At 47.4% G+C, this 22,460-nt stretch overlaps 1 protein-coding gene across 1 annotated transcript in view; it reads left to right on the top strand.

Moving 5' to 3' along the window:
• The first annotated feature begins 2,434 nt into the window (after positions 1–2,434).
• LOC113447166 (maestro heat-like repeat family member 5) overlaps positions 2,435–22,460 on the top strand; it is a 33,736-nt gene continuing 13,710 nt past the window's right edge. Inside the window, exons 1-13 of the mRNA XM_087936734.1 lie at positions 2,435–2,518; positions 4,683–4,811; positions 7,234–7,383; positions 7,466–7,573; positions 10,637–10,744; positions 11,823–11,939; positions 12,562–12,681; positions 13,280–13,405; positions 15,127–15,249; positions 18,558–18,637; positions 20,981–21,116; positions 21,764–21,859; positions 22,142–22,246. Of these exons, the coding sequence (XP_087792860.1) occupies positions 2,435–2,518; positions 4,683–4,811; positions 7,234–7,383; positions 7,466–7,573; positions 10,637–10,744; positions 11,823–11,939; positions 12,562–12,681; positions 13,280–13,405; positions 15,127–15,249; positions 18,558–18,637; positions 20,981–21,116; positions 21,764–21,859; positions 22,142–22,246 (1,482 nt within the window). The remainder of the gene's footprint in view (positions 2,519–4,682; positions 4,812–7,233; positions 7,384–7,465; positions 7,574–10,636; positions 10,745–11,822; positions 11,940–12,561; positions 12,682–13,279; positions 13,406–15,126; positions 15,250–18,557; positions 18,638–20,980; positions 21,117–21,763; positions 21,860–22,141; positions 22,247–22,460) is intronic.

Raw genomic sequence — 22,460 nt, 5'->3', positions numbered from 1 at the left:
ACCATCCATCCATCCATCCATTATCTATCACAAGGGCCTTCAAACTTGGCAAGTTTAAGACTTGTGGACTTCAACTCCCAGAATTCCTCAGCTAACATGACTGGAGGGGGAATTCTGGGAGATGAATCCCACAAGTCCTAAAGTTGTCAAGTTTGAAGACCCTGGTCTATTATCTATATATATCTGTCTGTCTATCATCTCCCCATCCATTCATCCATTTATCTCTATCTATCCAACCATCCATCCATCCATTATCTATCACAAGGGTCTTCAAACTTGGCAAGTTTAAGACTTGTGGACTTCAACTCCCAGAATTCCTCAGCTAACATGACTGGAGGGGAATTCTGGGAGATGAATCCCACAAGTCCTAAAGCTGTCAAGTTTGAAGACCCTATCTGTTATCTATATCTCTCTGTCTGTCTATCATCTCCTCATCCATCCATCCATCCATCCACCTCTATCTATCCAACCATCCATCCATTATCTATCACAAGGGTCTTCAAACTTGGCAAGTTTAAGACTTGTGGACTTCAACTCCCAGAATTCCTGAGCTAACATGACTGAAGGAGGAATTCTGGGAGTTGAAGTCCACAAGTCTTAAAGCCAGTGGTTGTATGCTACTGGTTCAGACTAGTTCGTCTGAACCGGTAGTAAACATAAAGCCTCCCACGATCAGCTGAGAGGAGGGCAAAAAAAGCTTCCTATCAGCTGAGAGGAGAAAGAAGAGAAAAGTGCGGGACTGGCCCTCCTCTCAGCTGATTGGTGCCGCAGGCCTCAGCTGGTGTGGGGGAAACTGTGCACCATGCATTAGGTGCCAAACCGGTAGTGGAACAGGTAGGATCCCACTGCTGCTTAAAGCTGTCAAGTTTGAAGACCCCTGCAATATAGCAATAACTGAGAATGTTCAGGGTTGAAGCCCACAGACCTAAAGAAGAGATTCACCAGGCTGGAGGAAGAACAGCATTAGAAAGTGAATTAGAGAAGAATACAACATTATTTAGTTTAGTTTACTTTATTGTCATTGCACCTCGTACAACGAAATCAAACACTATCTTCGGTGCACATGATGACCATGAGCATGAAAATAAACACAAACACACATCCTTCACCCTCCACACATTGAACCGGGAACCGCCGACACCACACCGACACTGCACTATACTGTACACGATATTATACACTATACACTATATTATGCCTGGCGTGGAGAAATATTTTCATTTGTTGGGAATTCATTGAACTTAAGATGTAAGAGCTGCTCTCCTTTCCAAAAGATATTAGATGAGCCACGCAGATTCAGACTATCAAAAACTGTTGCTGACCCCCGCCCCTTTTTTTATTTTTTCCTGTTTACCAGAATCGCAGGTCTGCTTTTGCAACTTGAGGAATCTCCGAGAAGAAAATGGCGCTTCCCAAGTGCAAGAATCCACCAACAATTTATGCACCTTGGCAGAGACTAAACTGGCTGGAGTCCTGCGGGCCATTTGCAAATATCGCCATAGCATCCATAAGGTAGACACTCTTCCGAGTGCTCAGAATACCTCAAATTAGGTATAAACTCTGCTGAACCTGCGACCTCCTTTTGGCCTACCTCCAAAGGCAGCCCTAGTAGGGTGTGTTATAGTCGGTGGTGCGATTCAACCGGTGTAACAACTGGTTCGGTGATCGTGAGCTTTGCATGCGTGCACACCCTTTTAAAAAGCCCATTTTCAGCCCTAATACTTGCCTTCTACTGCAGCCCCGGTGAGTAAAACAGCTGAGGCACGGCAAAACCGGTTCACCTGAACTGGTGCGAACTGGTAGAATCCCACCCCTGGTTATAGTGTTCTGAATATGAGCAAGGAAAACTGAAAGTCCGTGTTGTCAGGGCATCTCAGTTCAAAAAGGGAGGCACCAGCCAGAGCTGGCCACAAATTCCCAAGCCACGATCTCTGGTGAAATCTGGAGTCCAGTATCAGTAGAGGAGACCCTAACCCAGTGATGGTGAACCTTTTTGTTGTGGCGTGCTGAAACTGTGCATGCGCACGTGTGTGCTGGCACTCACAATGCAATGTGCCCCACCCCCCTGCATATGCGCACGCAACACCCTCCCGCCCCCTTGCCTACACTGCGCCTGCGCACGCATCCCAGCTGACTTTCGACCCGTTTGAAGCCTTTTTCTCCCTCACAGAGGCTCAAGGGTAGCATCTGCAGCCTTTGGAGGCCAAAAAACGGGGCCTGCTTCAGCACTTCTGGTTTTTCTTGGAAATATCGGAAGTGCCAAAATGGGCAAAAAAGGCCTCAAACGGGCCAAAAATCAGCTGGGAGGCACACTACGCATGCTCAGGGTAGGTAAGTTTGTCTGGGGCTCGCGTGCCTGCACAAATGGGTCTGCATGCCACCTGTGGCATGCGTTCCATAGGTTCGCCATCACGGCCCTACTGCATGGGCGTTCATGAGCGACCTGAGCGACAATACCATTATCAAGCCCCATCATTCTAGCGGACAACAAAAGGTGTTTCTGATAAACTTTTTAATGGTAAGAGAAGCTGAAAAGCATTTTTCATCCATGCCAGAAGCATCACAATTAAAATGAGGTATATTATATGACGTAACATTTAAAATAAAAAATAGACGATTATTTGGCATATTGGTCTGGAAAGAAATCATGTCTCTCAACCCAAAAGTGATTTTTTTTTTCCAAAAGGCATCTAGACTGGGTTGTTGTTGTTTTTTACTTTGAAAACATTTCCTCCAAGAAGCTTCTTCAGAACTGTTTACAAACATGTTGTTTTTTTACAAATGTTATTAAGTACATTATTTGAAAACATTGAACGCGGTGAAATCCTTTTTGACGTATTTTTTTGTCTTACATCTTATATAGAATATATACGTGATATACATTTATACATATTGAATCTTTAGACTTTTAATTTTCTTTAATTACATCATCCACCATCCTCAGTTTTAGTTTAATCACATGATCTCGGATATCCCCTCTACAAATCCTATTTCTCTTTTTTGCTTTGAGTCCTCCCTTTCTGTTCCCATCAATAATAAAATTTATTCCAAACTATATAATATTCTGACTCATCCTTATGTTTCATTTCTAGACTCATTCTGTCCATTTCAGTGCATGTGTTTACAAACGTTTTCAAAGGGGAAAAAAAACGCCAAGTTGTTGTCAGGATTCCAGCAATCGCTCTAATTAAATTATGATTCTCGAGCCAAACTTCAAAAAACTTCAAAGGATTCATTAGAGGCGACATACTGGCCCTGCCCTATATACAGCCAACTCTCGCATACCTCATTTATAGTCCCCTGTGACCCTGTTTTCCCCCTTCTCCCTGAGTGTCTCATAAACCAGATTCTCCAATTGAGCACGTTCACAGGCTGGGTGTCACCATTCACGCTCTCCAATTAAATATATTAACGAGCAAACGCTCTGGTATTTTAGTTACAATCTTTTAAAGATAAGAGTTGGAATGTACTTTCGCTTTCAACTGCTCTTCCAGATCTCCTTCCTCCCCTTTTTTAAAAAATAATGTTTTTTATTGTTTTTCACCAGTACAAATCATAATTATATTTTCAACACTTTGCATTGACATATAATATTGTCTTATATTTCTATCATCTATTCATATATATCACCAATAATTGTAATCTTTACTTATATTTGTTAATAAAATAATAATAATAGCTTTATCTATTTTATGTATCTACGTTTCTATGTATCACTGTCTTAGGTATTCTCCTATGTAATCTTCCTTTTTCAATCCTTATCTCTATTTTCTAACCATCCGTACCATCTATGCCAAATGGCGTAATAATCAGAGTTTCCTTTTTCCTTCATTTCTAGTGTGAGCATATCCATTTCTGCTCAATCTGCTATTTTTTGAAAGACTAATTCTTCTGTTGAACCTTGGGCCCTTTCCACATTTGCACGTAGGCTATTCTGGCCACTGTTAAAATATGTAATACTATGTATTTTATCTTTTTTGGATATTGATTTTTGATGATCCCCAATAGATAGAGTTCTGGCTTGAGTTCAATTTGATGTCTGGTAATTTCTTGTATCCAATCTTTGATTTTGGTCCAATAAGTCCTGGCCTTGGGGCGTAGCCACCACGTGTGGTAAAAGGTACCATCAACTTGTTGACACTTCCAACATTTTGAGCTGGTATTTGGGTATATCTTAGCTAATCTTGCCGGGGCTAAGTGCCACCGGTAAAACATTTTGCATAAATTTTCTTCATATGTTGAGGTTGTTGTTAATTTGGAATTTATATTCCATAGTTTTTCCCATTCTTCTAAATTTATATTGTAGCCAAAATTCCATGCCCATGATATTACAGTATTCTTAACTGTGTCCTCGTCCATTTTTAAGTCTAACAGATACCTATATGTTTTGGATATGAATTTTTGTTCTGGTCGAAGTAGAATTTTGTCCAGTTGATTTTGCCCTATATCAAATTCAAATTCTTCTAAGTCTGTTTTGTATCCCTCTCCTCTTTTTTATGGCAACTACTAAAACAGGCATAGGAATGTTTTATGAGTTGACAGTTGTCTTTTGGAAAAAAAATCACCTTTGGGACAACCATGACCTGGATGATGGAGACTCTCCTAAGAAGTTGTGTTCCTCATGTTTTCATAATTTCAGACTTCAAACTACTATTATTGGTTTTTCTTTTGTATTTCTGCAGATCTCTCCAAAACACCGGTTGCGTATCAACCAAATCCTGCAGGCTGTGATCAGATCTGCCACTCACATAGACCACAAATTAGCCAAAGTGATCATCAAGCTGTCTGCTGAAGATATGCTAAGAACCACAGTAAGGACCAATGCAACCAAAGAAAACCCTTTCCCTCCCCAATTTATGTTTATGTTACCCTAAAAGAGGACCTGACCTGGGGTGCTCACATTGCAGCCCTGGTCAAAAGGGCCCAGCAGAGATTATGCTACCTGAGACTTCTCAGGAAACAACAACTGAATGGAAAACTGCTGGTGACCCTCTACCGCTGCACCATAGAGAGTATCTTAACTTACTGCACCTGTGGATGGTTTGCCAATTGCACAGGGGTAGATAGGACAACACTCCAGAGGGTTTAATGTCATTGCCCTGAGGATCATGGGTTGCCCTCTCCCCTCTTTGGAAGAGCTTTATAGCTCCTGATGCGTTAAGAAAGTTCAAAACATTCTCAAAGATCCATCTCATCCTGGGCACCCTTTTTAGAATAGAATAGAATACTTTATTGGCCAAGTGTGATTGGACACACAAGGAATTTGTCTTGGTGTAAATACTCTCAGTATACATAAAGAAAAGGTACATTCGTTAAGAATCAAGAATCATAATGTACAACACTTAATGATAGTCATAGGGTACAATCAACAATCAAATCATACTAGGAAACAGTCAAGTGGGAGGGGGTGGGTGATAAGGAGTGGTGAGAAGATTAACAGTAATAGTAGTGTACTCTTTGTAAATAGTTGAACAGTGTTGAGGGAATTATTTGTTTAGCAGAGTGATGGCTTTGGGGGGAAAAACTATTCTTGTGTCTAGTTGTTCTGGTGTGCAGTGCTCTATAGCGTCGTTTTGAGGGAAGGAGTTGAAACAGTTTATGTCCGGGATGTGAGGGGTCTGTAAATAGGTTCAGAGCCCTCTTTTTGACTCGTGCAGTAATTGTTTTTCCTACAGTCCTAATTATCCTCTGAAGTCTGTGTCTGTCCTGTTGGGTTGCAGAACCAAACCAGACAGTTCTAGAGGTGCAGATGATAGACTCAATCATTCCTCTGTAGAACTGGATCAGCAGCTCCTTGGGTAGTTTGAGCTTTCTGAGTTGGCATCTGGCAGACGATACAGAATAATAAAACAAGGGCAAATAGGCTGAAAAACAGCTTCTATCCCAGGGCAGTAGCTCTATTGAATTCTATTGTATAGTGCAGTGTTGGTGCAGTGTCAGGGTTTTCAATTCAATGTGTGGAGTGTGAAGGATGTGTGTTTGTGTTTATTTTTATGGTCATGATGTGCACTGAAGATGGTGTTTGATTTCATTGTATGAGGTGCAATGGCAATAAAGTAAAGTAAAGTAAAGTAAACAATTCCCTTTGGGTAAAATGTCCGGCCTTTGGGCTGCTCACAGTCATAGGAACATCTAACCCAGTGGTGGGATTCAAATTTTTTTACTACTGGTTCTGTGGACCTGGCTAGGTGGGCATGGCCAGTCGGTCATGTGACTGGGTAGGTGTGGCCATGTGGGTTTTGTCCTGCAGAACCCCCCCCCCCCGCCCCATTTTTTTTTCCTACTGGGCCTGAGGGAAGCCTCCCTGAGTACTGAAAAAAGAAGCATTTTGAAAGTGAGTACAACAGCGAGGGGGGAATCTGCTGTGCCGTGTGATTTAGGTTAGCTAGAAAGCAAGAAATCTGATGATTTCCTGCTTTCTAGCTAATCTAAATTGGGCGGCACAGCTGATTATCAGAAATACGAGTTCAGCTCGAAGGAAAGAGCAGCTGCAGTAGCATGGGCAACTCAGGAGTAAAACTGCAAGGTAATGGCCCCTCCCTTAAGAGATAAAAGCCAGCTGAGAAACCAGAGTTCTTTGCGGGAAGCAAATAAGTTTTTGCACTCAAGCTTTGTGGACATTCAGATTATCTTGGTTGATGTTTGGAGACTCTTTGTGTTTGGAACATTTCTTGGCAACTTAATCTAGTATTCTTGGCAGCCTTCCACAATCTTGGCAAGGCTTGTTCTTTGTCAGAAACAGTTAGTCTTAATAGACTTTTAACCATGAATTAACAGAATTTGCAGAGAAGCATTAAAAGGTTTTGCTTTTATCTCTATTCGGTGTTTGTTTACTTGGAACAAGGTTTGGTCAGAACACACAGAGAGAGAAAGAGAGAGAAAGAGAGAAACAGAGACAGAGAGAGAAAAAAACAGACAGAGAGAGAGAGGCACAGAGACAGAGATAGAGAGACAGAGATGGAGAGAGAGAAACAGAGAGAGAGAGAAAAAAACAGAGAGAGAGAGAGAGGCACAGAGAAAGAGAGAGAGAGAGAGGGAGAGAGGGAGAAACAGAGACACACATAGAGAGAGAGAGAAACAGAGAGAGAGAGAAACAGAGAGAGAAACTGAGAGAGAGACAGAGAGAGAGACTGAGAGAGAGGCACAGAGACAGAGAGAGAGAGAGACAGAGAGAGACAGAGAGAAACGGGGGGGGAAGAAGGCCCTCATTTCTGGCCCCCTTTTCTGCTGCAGGATCTTCAGGACTTGTATCAGGACGCAGCGGGTGACATCCTGGTGGCTCTCTGGAACCATTTCCCAGCTGAGGTCCTCACCAAGCTCCTGGAGGGTTTCCAAGGAAGGCTGGTTCCGTATCGCAGCATCCTGTGCGTGTTGGGGAAACTGGCAAACAAAGGTATCATGTCTCTTTGCTCCCGGAGGCTTTTCAACTTTGTTTCTGAATCATTTGAAACCATGCTTGCTCCAGAGGCGTCCCGGTCTCAGGTCCTCCTCAGTGATTCCTTCTCTCTTGCGCGCAGCTTTCACAGAGAGCGACGCCTTGAAGATTGACGTATGGGAACGAAAGCTGGTGGAGGTAAGGTGAGAGCTCTTCTACCTTGATGCCTGGTCTGTTTAGAAGGTCTAGGCCCTTTCAGCTGCAGGGCTGAACCTTTAAAAGCCAGTCTTCAGGTACATCTGCACAGACAGGAGGAGAGGAAGCAGGAAAAAGAATACCTAGAAACAGGAGGCAGTAAACATTCGGCTGAAGAGTTTTTCCAGCAACGTAACAGAAGCGACATTGGAAAGTTATAGCTGGTGATATATAGCAGATATAACAGTGATAGCAGAATAACAGAGTTGGAAGGGACCTCAGGGGTCTTCTAGTCTAAACCGAGCTTCAAGCAGAGGATCAGTATTGTGCTTTTCCCTAAATCCTCAGGCTGACTACAAATATAGTAAGAAAAAAGAGGGAAAACCCAGCAAATGGATCCTTAGAGTAGTGGCCTGGTTCCCACAGGGTCAGCTGTCGCTCGGTGCTTTCCTCCCTTCCTCTGGAGTAAAAAGTCCTGGTCTGTCCTTGTTCCAATGGGCAGTGCAGAAAGTATCTCCCTTGCAGCTGTTTCTGAGTTTGCCCACTCAGGTCGTATCTGTAGAGTAGCCTTTTCCTTTTTTTCTGCGCTCACACAGGGGCTGCCATGGGACTGCTATGCCCTGAGCTTGTCCCTTGCCCAATGCCCAGGAAGGCCACTCAGGGTTTGCCATCTTTGGCTGATTCTGAACTCCAGGATGCTACCTTGCCAAAATGGGCCCAGAGCAGGGGTGGGATTCAAAATCCCAGCAACGGGTTCACTGCCCAGTTGCTGGATGGGCATGGCCATGGTCGGCGTGGCCTACCGGAACTTCCGGGCGGGCCGTTTTTTTGCCTTCCCCAGGGTCTGGAGGCTTCCCTTGGGCTTCTGGGAGGGCGAAAACTGCCTCCCCCGACTTCCAGATGCCTAAAACAGGCCTGTTTCCACACTTCCGGAACTTCCGGTTTGGCCGTTTTTCACCTTCCTCAGAGTCAGGAGGCTTCCCTCAGGCCTCTGGGAGGGCAAACCAACTTTCCCTGGGCTCCAGTGGCCCTCCAGAAGCCAGAAACAGGCCCACTTCCGGATTTCTGGAACTTACAGTTTGGCCCGTTTTTGGTCCTCCCAGGGCCTTTGTGCGGACCCTGCACTTACCTGCATCCAAAAACAGACCACATGGAGACTCCTGGGAGGAGCGCAGTGGGCAGGGCCAGCTGGTCAGTTCAATTACCGGTTTGGTGAACCAAATATAAATTTAACATCCGGTTCGCCTGAACCACTCCGAACCGGTAGAATCCCACCCCTGGCCCAGAGAATATCTCTACCTGGAATGACTCCACCAGGATGTATCCCAAGACCCTCTATCTGTTTTATCTGTCACCAGGAGAACCTCTGTCACGTTAGGGTCCAAAGTATTTTAAGGGTATTTCTTAATCAATCCCTCCAGTAATACCTTTCCTGCTCTTGAAGGAAGTTGTGCCCGTAAGAATTAAAAATTATACCACGTTTCTTTCCCTAAGGCTTGCTATCTATTAACTAATCAAATTTATAAACAGCTGCCCATCTCACCAAAAGCATATCTGGGAGGCTTACAGCAAGATGATATGATAACAGTCCATACAAACATTCAGATTAAAAATAAAGATGATAAAAATAGGTATATAAACCCAAGGCAAAGGAAGCACAAAGATGGCCACCTCTAAGCCAGTTTCCTGTTGCCTGGGTGGGCTGAGAACCGAGCCAGGTCTCCAGGGGCTTCTGTAGCATCAAAAGGGATGGGGCCGATCTAATTTCAGGGGGAAGGATATTCCCTAAGTGGGGGTGGGTGGGGTGTGCCGTGGCTGAGAAACCATGTGCCACATCGTGGTACTCTCTTTTCGTTGGGTCTTTGCCCACGAAAAGCTGCCTCCTTTCTCCTTCTGTTAAAGCTCCTCCGCTTGCGCAAGTATCCATCCCATGACTGGTTGTGGTCAGATGGTTGCTTCCTGCTTTAGCTTCTTGTGGTCAACTAACATCCTATTAGGTACTTACAAAACCTATAAAAGGCACGAGGAAGGAAGGAATGAAAATAGCTCTTGGGGGGGGAACTATACTTTCAGGGATCATTTCTATAGCATCCAACTAGAGAAATGCACTCAAACCATGGAAGCTTTCAAGAAGAGATTGGACTGCCACCTGTCAGGAATGGTGTAGAGCCGTGATGGCGAAGCCATGGCACGCATGCCACAGGTGGCACGCAGAGCCATTTGTGCCGGCACGCAAGCTGCAGGCAAACTTACTTCACTGCGCATGTGCGTGCCTCACAGCTGATTTTCGGACGGTTTGAGGCCCCAAGGCTTCAGGAAAGCTTCTGCAGGCTTCTGCAAGCTTTGTAAAGCCGAATTCTAGCCCTGTTTTGTCACTTCAGGTATTTTCGGAAAAACAGGAAGTGATTAAACGGGGCTAGATTTCTGCCTACAAAGCTTGTAGAAGCCTGCAGAAGCCTTCCTCAAGCCTTTGGAAGGTCGAAAAAGGCCTCAAACTGGCTGAAAATCAGCTATGAGGCACAGTGCAGGTGAGGGGGCAGCGGGGGTGGAGATTGTGCGCACATGTGTAGGGAACCTAGGGGAAGCGCATTGCCTTCTGGGCGCTGGTGCATGAGTGCGAGCATGCACACAGTTTTTGGCACAGGAGCCCAAAAAGGTTAGCCACCACTGGTGTAGAGTCTCCTGCTTGGGTGGTGGTGGTGGGGGGTTGGACTAGATGACCTACAAAATCCCTTCCAACTCTGTTAATCTAAAAAGGGACAGAGGAGATTAGATTGTAACACAGTGGGCTTTGGCGATTGTGCATCAAAAGCAAAGCAAAACCCATGATTTCATTGCATCATTCTGTCCCACGCTGTAATCTTAGCAAGTAAAGCGAGTGTAGGGCCTCTGAGGAGGAAAAGTGCAGTGACAAGGAGTGACGGCTGTGTCCTCCGGTGTCCCTGGCACGTTGCTATCTCTCTGGAAATGCTGGTCTCTCTCTCTCTCTCTCTCTCTCTCTCCCTCTCTCTCCGGCTGCTGAGCTGAGCGTCCCTCTCTCTGCTCCTTCCATGTGCCGCTTGACAGTTTGCGGAGCGACTTCTAATTGACGTCACCGACAAAGCTTGCTTTGATGAGCTCAATCAAGAGCTGAGGAAAGTGGACCAGAAATGCAGCACCCAAAACCCAGAAAGGGTGAGCAGGGAGGCGTCTTTGCTTTCCATCCCCCAAAACCATAGAACGGAGGTCCGGGGGCGCCTCCCCTGTGCAAGAGGAAGGCCACACGGGCTTCCAGCTACCGAGCCAGCCTCTCGCAGCCCCCCCCCCCAAAGGTGGACCGCGCAACTTCTTGGTGCAGGGAAGAAGGTTTGCCCACCTCTGAGGCTGGTGATTCTGTGGTGGACTGCTCCTGTTCAGAAGTTCTTTCTCATGACCCACCAAAATCGGCTACTTTGTCATTTAAGCCCGTGGTTCCTTGCCTAGATTGCTCCCCTCGGTACTTGAATTCAAGCTGCAGGACAGGGTTGGGTCTCAAAAAATCTAGCAATGGGTCCTCGGCCCGGTTGCTGGGTTGGTGTAGCCATGGTGAGGCATGGCCTAGTCGGCCTCCTGCACCACAGCAGGGGGAGTTTTTTTGCCCTCCTTGGACTCCGGAGGCTTTCCTCGAGCCTCTGGGAGGGCGAAAATGGCCTCACCAGGATCTGGAGGCCTTCTCACAAACGGGCCCATTTCCAGCCTTCCCGAACTTCCGAGAGGCCCGTTTTTGGCCCTCCCTGTCCCCCCGCGCACGCCCTGCCCTTACCTGCATCCAAAATGGGCCACGTGGGGACTCCTGGGAGGGGAGGGGTGAGATGGGCAGGGCCAGCCAGGAGTGGGGTTTCTGGGTCCTCCAAACTGCGCAGAATCTTAGCTAGGGGCTCTCCCGAACCCCCAGCAGCCCAGCCCTGCGGCAGGACCCTGGTGGCTCAGGTTCCCCTTATGATCCACCAAGGCAACCAAGGCATCCTTTTCTGGTGCTCTTTACGGTTTCTTGTCATCCCGTAGGCCTGATGGCCATGACCTGAAGTTGAGCACAGAGGACCTGAGCAGAGTTAAACACTGGACTGGCCTCTGTCTCCCATCAAAACATCCCATGCCATCCTATGCCCTTCACGCCGCTGGCGCATATGCCCGAACACCTACACGCATGCACACATACACGTGCAGAGTGAGGGTTGTCCCAGTTTTCCCTGTTGTTTTGGAAAGCTACAGCCAATTCGTCTTCTTGGCGCAGATCTTCTTGTATCAGTACTGCGGAGCCATCCTGCGTGCCTCAGATGACCCTCAGCTAATCCAGGTCCAGCTCTTTACCCTCTTGGCCATGTGCCAGCGAGGAGCCCTGGAGGCAAAGGTAAGAGGGCAACTACTAGGTGCGCAGGTGAACAGCCACCCTCAGTCTCCTTCTCCCTCCAAGCTGGAGAGAAGGACATCAGTTCAGGGGGTTATCATTGCAGAAGACCCTCTGAAGGAGGAAGCCGGGGCTAGGGGGGGCAGGGGGGGCTGCAGGAGGGCTTTCTCAGAGGCTAGAAACTCCCCAGCAAAATAAAAAGATAAGGAGTGGCGGTGGGAGTAATGCATACCTTAGATAATTGCTAGGCAGCTGAAGCTTCTGGCACGCAAGATTATTACTGGAGAGCATGATTGATGACTCTTGGCTATGGATGTGTCCCATTGGAGAGTATACATCTGGGAGGTTGGGGTGAAGATCAGGCTCAGGGGTGAGATGAATGGTGTGTCTCAGTGTCGGCTGCACCCAAGCAACACGGACATGTTCATTTCTAATAAATGTTTTTTTTTTTAATTCTGAGAGATGTGGCTAGGGACTCGTGATTCAAATGGGGGTGGATTATCGGAGCCCTGACACCCTGCTTGGGAGAGCAAAACCCCTCGTAGAGAAGCAGAGCTCCTGCTTAGCTCTTCCTAACTGCCGCTTCCCCCGCCCCAACCCTACTCCTCCTCCTCTTCCTCCATAGGGCATTGCTGCTGCTTGCGGCCTGGCTGCCTCTCGCCACATGGATGAAGTTTTTAAGGCACTGGACAGTTTTGGCAAAACTCTTTCCACCGCAGAGGTCCCCGTGTCTAAAACCACCCAGGTACTGTTAGAGAGCAACAAGTCAATGCTCAGAACATCATTAATCCTCTTTTTATTTTGACAGCGCCCCTTGGGGGATATAAAGGTGGGTCTGGAAGCATCTGTCTTCGTAAGGTGAGCTTGTTCCTTGGGCTCGGCGGCTTCTGCCCTCGCCACATTGGCTGCGGCCTGTCTTCAGCTCCCTTGCGCCAGACCGGTTCTTGTGCCCTCCTCATTCTGGGCACACAGCCACCAGACTGCTGCCCTTGACAAGAAGGGTGGGAACCAGTGGTGGTATGCTACCGGTTTGGACCGGTTCACTCGAACCGGTAGTAAAAAAAAACGCCTCTGAGGATCAGCTGAGAGGAAGAAACAAAAAATTGCTGAGAGAAGAAAGAAAAGCACAGGATTGGCCCTCCCACTCCCTCCTGCACTTTTCCTTCTTTATCCTCTCAGCTGATTGGCGCTGCAGGCCCCCGCTGGTGTGGGGAATGCTGCATGCGCACGCATTAGGTGTGCGCGATCCTCAAACCGGTAGCGGGACAGGTAGGATCCCACTGCTGGTGGGAAACGCCTTGCTTGGGGGAGCTGATGCGACGGCTGGGCCTTCTTCTCCACAGCTCTGCCAACGGAACACGCTCCTGCTCTGCTACGGCCGAGTGGCTCTGGGGATCAAGGAGGAAGTCCTGCCACGAGTGGAGCTCATCGTCGCCAAGATGATCGAATACTTCCTTCTCGACCCCTCGGTACATTTCAAGCTTTGAACCATGGAACTGCATCGGTCAGCAACCTTTTCTCCTTGCCCGAAAGGCAGTGGGGAAAAGGGAGCTCGCCAGGGAAAGAAGGAGCCCAGATTGGCTGGGGGAAGCGAGAGGTTCTGGAGCTGAGTGTGGCTGTGATGGTGCAGCTCACGGCCTTTTGGTGGCCAGGACAGTAGTTTCTGGTTCTGTCTTCTTATTCTGGGCAAAGTTTCCTGTTTATAATGTCTGGCATTTCAATCTGCTTCGTCAGGAGCTTCCAGCTCTGGCATACCCATGGGAGGAAACATCCACTTAGTATCCCCATTTCCTGGGGGCCAGAACAGTGAAATAAAGTGGGGGAAACAGGCCTAAAAGAGCAGCGCAGGCACCTACCACCTCCTTCTTTTACGAGGGCTATCCACAAAATAGATTACATTTTTCGATAGAAAAAAAACAAAGTGTAGGGGAAAAAAATTATTATATACACTTGAAAGTGACACTTAAATACTACTTTTCAACATATTCACCGAACCAATTGAGGCACTTATCATAGCGGTGAACAAACTTTGTAATTCCCTTGTCATAAAATTCAGCCTCCTGGTGCAAGATCGGGGCTGTAGGGCGGATGAGGAAAAATCTCCCACTTGAAAGCATTCGGGACTTCTCGAGTGGGATTTGCTATGTGGGGTCGGGCATTGACATGCAAAAACAAAATTTTTGGTAGCTTAACTTTCCTCTACGCTTGTTCTGAATTGCTTTTCTTACGAGGATGGAAATTTCAATCGGTTTATGGTTTTTTGCCAACAAAAACTTTATCACGGATCGCACCTCACAACTCGTGGGATTTTCAATTGCAGCACACGTTTCAAACGTTTGCTGTGAAATAACGGGCAATGATACGAACCTCCCACTAGCACGACTAGATGCAGACTGAGCGGCGCGCGCACAGACCAAAGATGGCCACGCTAGCTCTGCCCCTTCTTGCTACAGACGAAAACGTAATCTATTTTGTGGATAGCCCTCATATTAATCCTTCTCCTCCTCTTCCTCCTCCTCCTCCACCTTCCTCTTGCCAACCTGATGGCACAGCCATACAGAGCTGTGGGGGAGGCAACTCCTCCAACACAGTCTCCTCCTCAGGGCTCCTGTACAATAAAAGGAAAGGACCAGCACTTTTTGTGCTAGGTGGCTTAGCCTTCCAGGATTCCCCAGCCAGCAGGATCATTTCTGAGAAGACGCATTTTTGAAGGGTGCCCAGTTGGAAGACACGGTGGCTCAGTGCCTTAAGACGCTGAGCTTGTCGATCAGAAAGGTCGGCAGTTCGGCGGTTCGAATCTCTAGCCCCGCGTAACGGAGTGAGCTCCCATTCCTTGTCCCAGCTTCTGCCAACCTAGCAGTTCGAAAGCATGTAAAAAAAAGGCAAGTAGAAAAATAGGGGGCCCCGTTGGTAGGAAGGAAACAGCATTCCATGAGCCTCCGGCGTTTAGTCGTGCTGGCCACATGACCATGGAGACGTCTTCGGACAGCACTGGCTCTTCTTCAGCTTTGAAACAGAGATGAATGCCCTAGAGCCAGAAATGACTAGCATGTAGGTGTGAGGGGAACCTTCACCTTTACCTAAGTTGGAAGATCCTGGACTTGGCTGAGTTTCTGTATGTGCCTGCTGTAGCTCCCTGATCAGGATTTTTCACAATGACGTCTGAGCCATTTTCTACTCTTGGTTTTAGGACTTGACTCTGAAGAAGAACTTTCTGATAGCTGTGCTCATGCTCCTTGAAGCCATCACAGCCACGGGCAAAGCCGGAGCAATACGGCTGCACCCAAAAGCACAGCTGGTGGAGTGCCTAATAGTAAGTAGGCTGTCTTGACTTCCTGCTGACAAATCCAAGGGCTGGCCCTGCAAGGCTGCTTTATGTGGTGGTGCAGTGGTTAGGATGCAAGTATTGCAGGCTGACTCTGCCCACAGCCTGGAGTTTGATCCCGAGGGGACTCAGGGTTGACTTAGCTTGGAGTGGGTTGGCATTAGCCACACTTCTGGAGGCACACAGTAGAGACTAGACAATTGACAACCCACTGGGTCATCATTTCACAGCTATTTCTGAACCAAATTCTCGATGCTTTCAAAAATGACAGAGCTTCTAATGGGCTGGGAAAAAATTCTTAAAAATTCAGGGAGGTATTCAGAGATGCATCTATCTGCAAAGTCAATCAGAATAAAGCTGGAAGGGGTCTTGGAAGTCTTCTAGTCCAAGCAGGAGACCCTACACCATTTCAAACAAGTGGCTGTCCAGTCTCTTCTTCAAAACCTCCAGTGTTGGAGCATCCACAGCATCTAAAGGCAAGCCGTTCCACTGGTTAATTGACCTCACTGTTAAGGAAGTTTCTCCTTCATTAAGAAAAATAAAAAGAAACAATAGGACAGGGAGGGTAGGCATGTTGGTGCGCTTATGCACGCCCCCTACAGACCTCTTAAGAAAGGGGTGAGGTCAATAGTAGACAGTCTAAGGTTAAAGTTTTTGGGGTTTGGGGAAGAAACCACAGAGTCAGGTAGGGTATTCCAGGCATGGACCACTCTGTTGCTGAAGTCGTATTTCCTGCAATCAAGTTTGGTGCAATTAACCTTGAGCTTCTATCTATTATTTCCTCTTGTATTGTTATGGTTGAAGCTGAAGTATTCATTGACAGGTATGACATTGCAATGTATGATTTTATATACTACACTTAGATCAGACTGAAGGCGGCGTAGTTCTAGGTTTTCTAGGTCTGGAATTTCAAGTCTGGTGGCATAAGGTATTCTGCAACAAGTAGAGGAGTGGAGAACTCTTCTTGTGAAATATTTCTGGACTTTCTCAACTGTATTAATATCAGATACATAATGCGGGTTCCACACCAATGAGCTGTATTCAAGTATTGGTCTAGCAAAGGTTTTGTATGCTCTAGTTAGTAGTGTGATATTGCCAGAGAAATTATCTGGTAATATCACAGTATCATTCCAGGTTGCTTCTCTCCTTTGATTCATTTCCATCCATTGTTTCTTGTCCTGCCCTCTGGTGTTTTGGAAAATAATGCCTCCATCCTCTTTGTGGCAGCCTCTCAAATGCTGGAATTTTGACAGCTAACACCCTAGAAGATAGGCTCAAGATCCAGATGGATCTTGACAGACTTGAACACTGAGCCCTGTCGAACAAAATGAAATTCAGTGTAGAGAAAAGTAAAGTCCTACACTTAGGCAAGAAAAACCAAAAAGACACATAGAGACAGGGTGAAACCGGGCTCAATTGGTAACTGTGAGAGGGATCTTGGACTCTTAGTGGACAACCAATTAAATATGAGCCAGCAGTGTGCAGTGGCAGCCAAAAAAGCCAATGTAAAGCTAAATTGCATTAACAGAAGGATACAATCAAGATCCAGTGAGATACTAATACCATTCTATAAAGCCTTAGTAAGTCCACATCTAGAGTACTGCATCCAGTTTGGGTCACCACACTATAAAAAAGATGTTGAGACTCTAGAAAAAGTGCAGAGAAGAGCAACCAGGATGATTAGGGGACTGGAGACTAAAACATATCATGAACAGTTACAGGAACTGGGCCTGGCTAGTCTAGTGAAGAGAAGGACCAGGGCAGACAGGATGGCAGTCTTCTAATATTTGAGGGGCTGCCACAGAGAGGAGGAAGGGATCAAGCTATTTTCCAAAGCCCCTGAAGGCCAGACAAGGAACCATGGATGAAAATTGAACAAGGAGAGATTCAACCTGGAAATAAGGAGAAACTTTCTGATAGGGAGAACAATCAACCAATGGAACAGCTTGCCCTTGGAAGTTGTGGGAGCTTCATCATTTGAGACTTTCAAGAAGAGATTGGAGTTCCATTTGTCAGAAACGGTGTAGGGTCTCCTGCTTGGTCTGGGGGTTGGCTTGGATGACTTACAAGGTCCCTTCCAACTCTGTTAATCTAATCTAATCTTTCAATTTCTTTTGTCATTACCCTGCATTATTATATGATTTCTTGTTCGGGTTTGATCCAATTCTTTATTTTTATATTTTATGGATACCTCATTTAGACAGTAACTTTTAAGATTTAATAATATTGTTCTATGGGGTTCCACAATACAACACGGTTGCAAAGATGAAGCTCTGGAGGACACCTTTCTTTCTGGCACGAAGTAACTGCATGAGCAACCTCTGCCAGCAAGAAGGTCTTTCTGCTTAAAAGTTGTGTGTGTCCCTTATGAGCTTCTGGCCATCAGGAGACGGGGTGGGTGGGGGCTCAAGCAGCCAATGATCAGGGACCAGAGGAGTCTCAGCATCACAGGTGGGGAAAGCCTTGACTTTTTCAGCCCAAGGTTTTTAGCCTAGGGGCGTGGGGAAATGGGGGCGTGCAATTGGAGGCAACCTAGAACCACAGATTCCAGACCGGGACCCTCCTGTCGGGCTTCCCCTTGGCAAGGATCAATGCATACTGATGACAGGTATGTGCAGTGATGCGATTCAACCCGTGTAACAACTGGTTCGGTGATCGTGAGCTTTGCCTGCGTGCCCACCCTTTTAAAAAGCCTATTTTCAGCCCTAATACTTGCCTTCTGCTGCAGCCCCGGTGAGTAACCACTCTGCCGCGTGAATCAGCTGTGCTCCAAAACAAGGAACTAAAGCGCAGGAAAGAACAGGGGGCGGGTGGGCAGTGCCAAATGATCACCGAAGTGACCGGTTCACCTGAACCGGTGTGAACCGGTAGAATCCCATCCCTGGGTATGTGGCCGGATGGGAGACGGCAGAGAAGGGCCCCTGAGGAAAGCCTTGGCCCCAAGTGCCGACCAGTGGTGGTATTCAATTTTTTTTTACTACCGGTTCTGTGGGCATGGCTTGGTGGGCGTGGCAGGGGAAGGATACTGTAAAATCTCCAGTCAGAGGTGGGATTGGCCGGTTCTCCGAACCACTCAAAATTTCTGCTACCGGTTCTGCAGAACTGGTCAGAACCTGCTGAATACCACCTCTGGTGTCGACCATCCAGAAAAGAAAATGGTTGTTCTTCAGAGCAGCTCACTTTCCAATGAGGCCACATCCCCTGCTTGTCTCCAGGCCCTTGGAGGTCACCCAGGTGAGTGGGCCTCTCCGGCTGACCCTCACTTCTCGTTCTCTCTCTCCCACACTGGCTGGCAGGTGCTGATAGAAAGGGAACCCGTCCATGTTCTGGGCAGCACAGTGCGTCAAGATGCCATGTATATCGCTAAAGAACTCAGGTAGTGGGGCAGGATACTCACTTCCTGTGGGGTCGGGTGGTGGGGAGTGATTCTGGCCATTCTGTACATTCAAGAGCACCCTGCGTCATAACACGATGGCTTCTTTTGAGGAGACTAAATATGGTTTAGCACCTCACTTTGGAGGTCAAAACTGGGGGGTGGGGGGTGGCAGGAACAACAATTTTTATGTCCTTTATCCTGAATTGCCTCCAGCAAGACGGTAGAAAAAAAGGAAAAATTAATTTGCAGTTCATGGCAACAAGGGACAAGCTGTCTCAAAGGTGCTTTTTCAAGACCACCCTAACTGGGATGTCTGAGTATCTCCATAGGCAGCGGACAAGCTGACAATAAGCCAGAGAAAAACAGTGAAGTGATAAATGGATCCCTTTATTTCACATTCACGAATTAAATGGAGCAAATGCAATGCAAGTGGCAACTCTAGAAAAACCTCCCATAAACAGTAAATCATCCAAAAACTGAGGAAGAGGAGGAGCAGGAGCAGGAGGCTCTTCTGTTCACTGGGCCTGCTAAATGAACCTCGGTGTAGTTTGAAGTGTGTGGACCCCATTTTCTGTTGAGATCTAATTTTGGGGGGTGGGAAGGTGGGGAAGGGTCCAAAATACTTCCGATTATTTCCCAATAATAGAGCTGGGAAAATGGGGGCAGCAAGAAGACGGAAGTGACTGAAATGAGGCAGAGGAAAATTCGTGTGGAGTCCAGGCGAGGGGCAGCTTCATCTTTCTCATCGTCCTGCCTTAGACTTTCGGGAGGGGGGAGCAGAATGGGGTTCATCCGGTTCAAACCGGTTTGGGTGAACCAGATGTTAAATTTACATCCGGTTGGCCAAACTGGTAGTTGATCCGACAGGCTGGCCCCGTCCACCCAGGAGTTTTCACGGGGCCCGTTTTGGATGCAGATAAGTGCAGGGTCTGCGCAGAGGCTCTGGGAATGCAAAAAATGGGCTGTCAGGCCCCATATTCAACTACCCCCCACCAGTAATAAAAGAATAAAAGATGTTAATCGTGGGTCCCTCCCACCAGCAGCGAAGTGGATGCAGAACGGGGATTCCCTATGACGTGCCTCGCACTGCTACCTGGGAGTGGGAGGCTGAATGGGAATTCCCACATGATGTGGCTGGGGCACGCCACTGTATAATGTTTTAGTGCGGGGAGGGGGGATTAGTGCAGGGAGGGGGGATTTATACACTGGGTGTTACAGGGTGTTCAGGGAAGTAGTGGGGATCAGTGATAGGGAGGATGCAGAGCGTTTGAGGTTATGGCATGGGAGTAACTAATTAGCCATATTAGGAAATGTTGAATACATGAGTAATTAGAATAGGGCCATCTACAGGAGGTAGATGCGATTAGATGGGTGGGGTTATGCTATAAGGCAGTGGTCCCCAACCTTTTTTGTACCAGGGACCAGTATCACGCAGAAACACTTTTTCAAGGACCGGGTAGGGGCGTGAAGGTTCCAATAACAGTAAATAAATAAGCGATGAGCCCGTAACTTACCCTTTCCAAAAAACCTCTCCAGTGAACTCTGTTTCTGGCTCATTTTGCGAGGGCTAGCTTGCATTGCTGATGTAGGATAAATACGTGCCAAAGAGTCAAGCGCGGAAGTTAGGTGAGGGCGGAAGTAGTTGTCTTTCAAAATAAGACACCCGGAAGCAAAAACATATTTTTATATATATTTTAATCATGATTATTCATTCTTTGTGGCCCGGTACAAAATGATCCACAGACCGGGACCGGTCCGGGGCCTGGTGGTTGGGGACCCCTGCTATAAGGTGCACTGGAAGGCAAACGCGCCCAGCGCTAACCTAGATTGGAATTCAAGCCATTATTGCTGGATGGGATGTGCGTTACTTGTACAAATAAAAGACTGCATACCTCAGAGTTTGTCGGTTTGTATCTTGGGAACATGACCATCTGAAAGACCGGCTAACATGGGCCTTCTGGAAGTCTGGAAATAGGGCTGTGTCAGGATCCTGGAGGGCCAAAAATGCCCGTCCTGGAAGTTCCAGTAGGCCACGCCCATCATGGCCCTGCCCACCCAGCAACTGGGCAGCAAACCAATTGCTGGAATTTGGGAGTAACCCTTGCTGGGAGGCTCAATGCATTCTCAGAACATGCTGAAGGTAAAAGGGTGGAATCCCCTCTGTGAAGAATTCCATGTTTCCAGAGCCAAGAATGTGGCTCTTATACACCCTCGGGATTCAAACATGTTGTCTTTCTGTTCATTTTGAAGTTGAAAGCGAGGCTGTAATCCATTGGGCAAAGTCAGGTGTGTTTCATCATTTCTTGTGGCAGCTAAATCTCAGGTGTGTTTCTTTTCCACCAGCCACCTGAAGCCTCTCCTTGAGCCACAGAAGAAATCCAGCCTCCTTCATGCTTCTTTCAAAAGTGTCTTTTGCCTGGCCCCAATGGAGGTCCTGGAAGGACAGTCTTGCAAGAACGAGAGGACGACGGACATAAAGGTGAATCCTTGGAGTATCTTATCCAAGCCCTACTAATTTCCCAGGCTGAGTTTTTTTTAATTTCTGAATGATAGTTCCTGCAGGGGTTATGACTCTGCTTTGGTAATCTGGCCTAACAAGATGCAAATCTATGTATAAATTTATTTTACATAGAACTATTTCAAAAAAAAAAATTCCTACACAAAGGAGCAGGAAAAAAGGGTGGGGAAACCATGGTTAGGTTATGGAGATGCCCTTTGGCTAAGTACTGTACGGGAGGGCAATGACTTCTGGGTTATGGGAGGTGAGTGTCCTTTCCCCATGGACTTGCTAGGTGCTGTTTGGCCCTAGTCTGAACATCTCAGTGCCCGGGTTATTCCCTGCTATTATGGGAAGCAGCCTCACTCACGAAAAAGAGAGAAAGTCCTGGTCTCTGCCGAATAAATATATGAACCTGACAGGGAGAGGAGGGTGAAAGCAAAGGGTTTGTTCGCGTGTAGGGAAAAGGGGGTTGCAGCGGCCAGCGATTCTGTCCCGAGGAGCTCTCCAGGGTGGAGGAAGCTTCCTTGGGTTGTACACACACACACCCCGCACATGGTTCGTCTTGTTTGCCCGCCCGGGACAGCTCCCGTGGTGGCCTTAGTCTCACTGGCCTGCTTGTGCCTCAGGCCAGCTACCAGCAGACGGTCGACTGCTTCGAGGAGATGCTGCAGGCTCTGCTCTTGGAGAACCCACAGCCCAGCGAACTCAAGCACATGATGGAGGTAGGCAGAGAGGAAAGGTGGCGCCTGAAGGGTGACTCTCTGGAGGGGGTCAAAGCCCCTTCCTGACATAGGCAGGGGTGGGTGGGCTGCTGGGGGTTCGGGAGATCATCAAGCTAAGATTCTGCACAGTGCACAAAACCCCCCAAATTCCACTCCTGGATGGCCGCGTGGAGACTCCTGGGAGAGGAGTGGTGCCTCTGCGCCAGGGCCTGTTCTTCCTTGAGCTGGCCCTGCCTGCTTCACGCGACGACCACGTTTTCCTACCTGCCTTTCCTTCGATAGCTCATAGAACCATGGATGGTATCCAAGTTAGATCATGTGCGCGAACGAGCCGTGGAGACAGCAATGAAGCTCTTGAAGTTTGTCGCTGACCGCTTCCACCTCGATGTGAGTATCCGTAAATTGAGCTGCTCACCTTCCTAATTGGAGCTTCGTCTCCTTAAGAGGTTCAGGGTTTTCCTCAGTACGGTACGGGACACAGACACATGGACAAAAGTCTACTAACTACTAAATACGACTTCAGCAACAGAGTGGTCAAGGTCTGGAATACTCTACCTGACTCTGTGGTTTCTTCCCCAAACCCCAAAAACTTTAACCTTAG

The sequence above is a fragment of the Pseudonaja textilis genome, chromosome 6, assembly GCF_049901715.1.
Source record: "Pseudonaja textilis isolate UNSWEBS1 chromosome 6, rPseTex1.2, whole genome shotgun sequence".
In the NCBI taxonomy this organism is placed as follows: domain Eukaryota; kingdom Metazoa; phylum Chordata; class Lepidosauria; order Squamata; family Elapidae; genus Pseudonaja; species Pseudonaja textilis.
The sequence above is the reverse complement of the archived record's forward strand: the minus strand, read 5'-3'. Positions and strand labels throughout refer to the sequence as shown.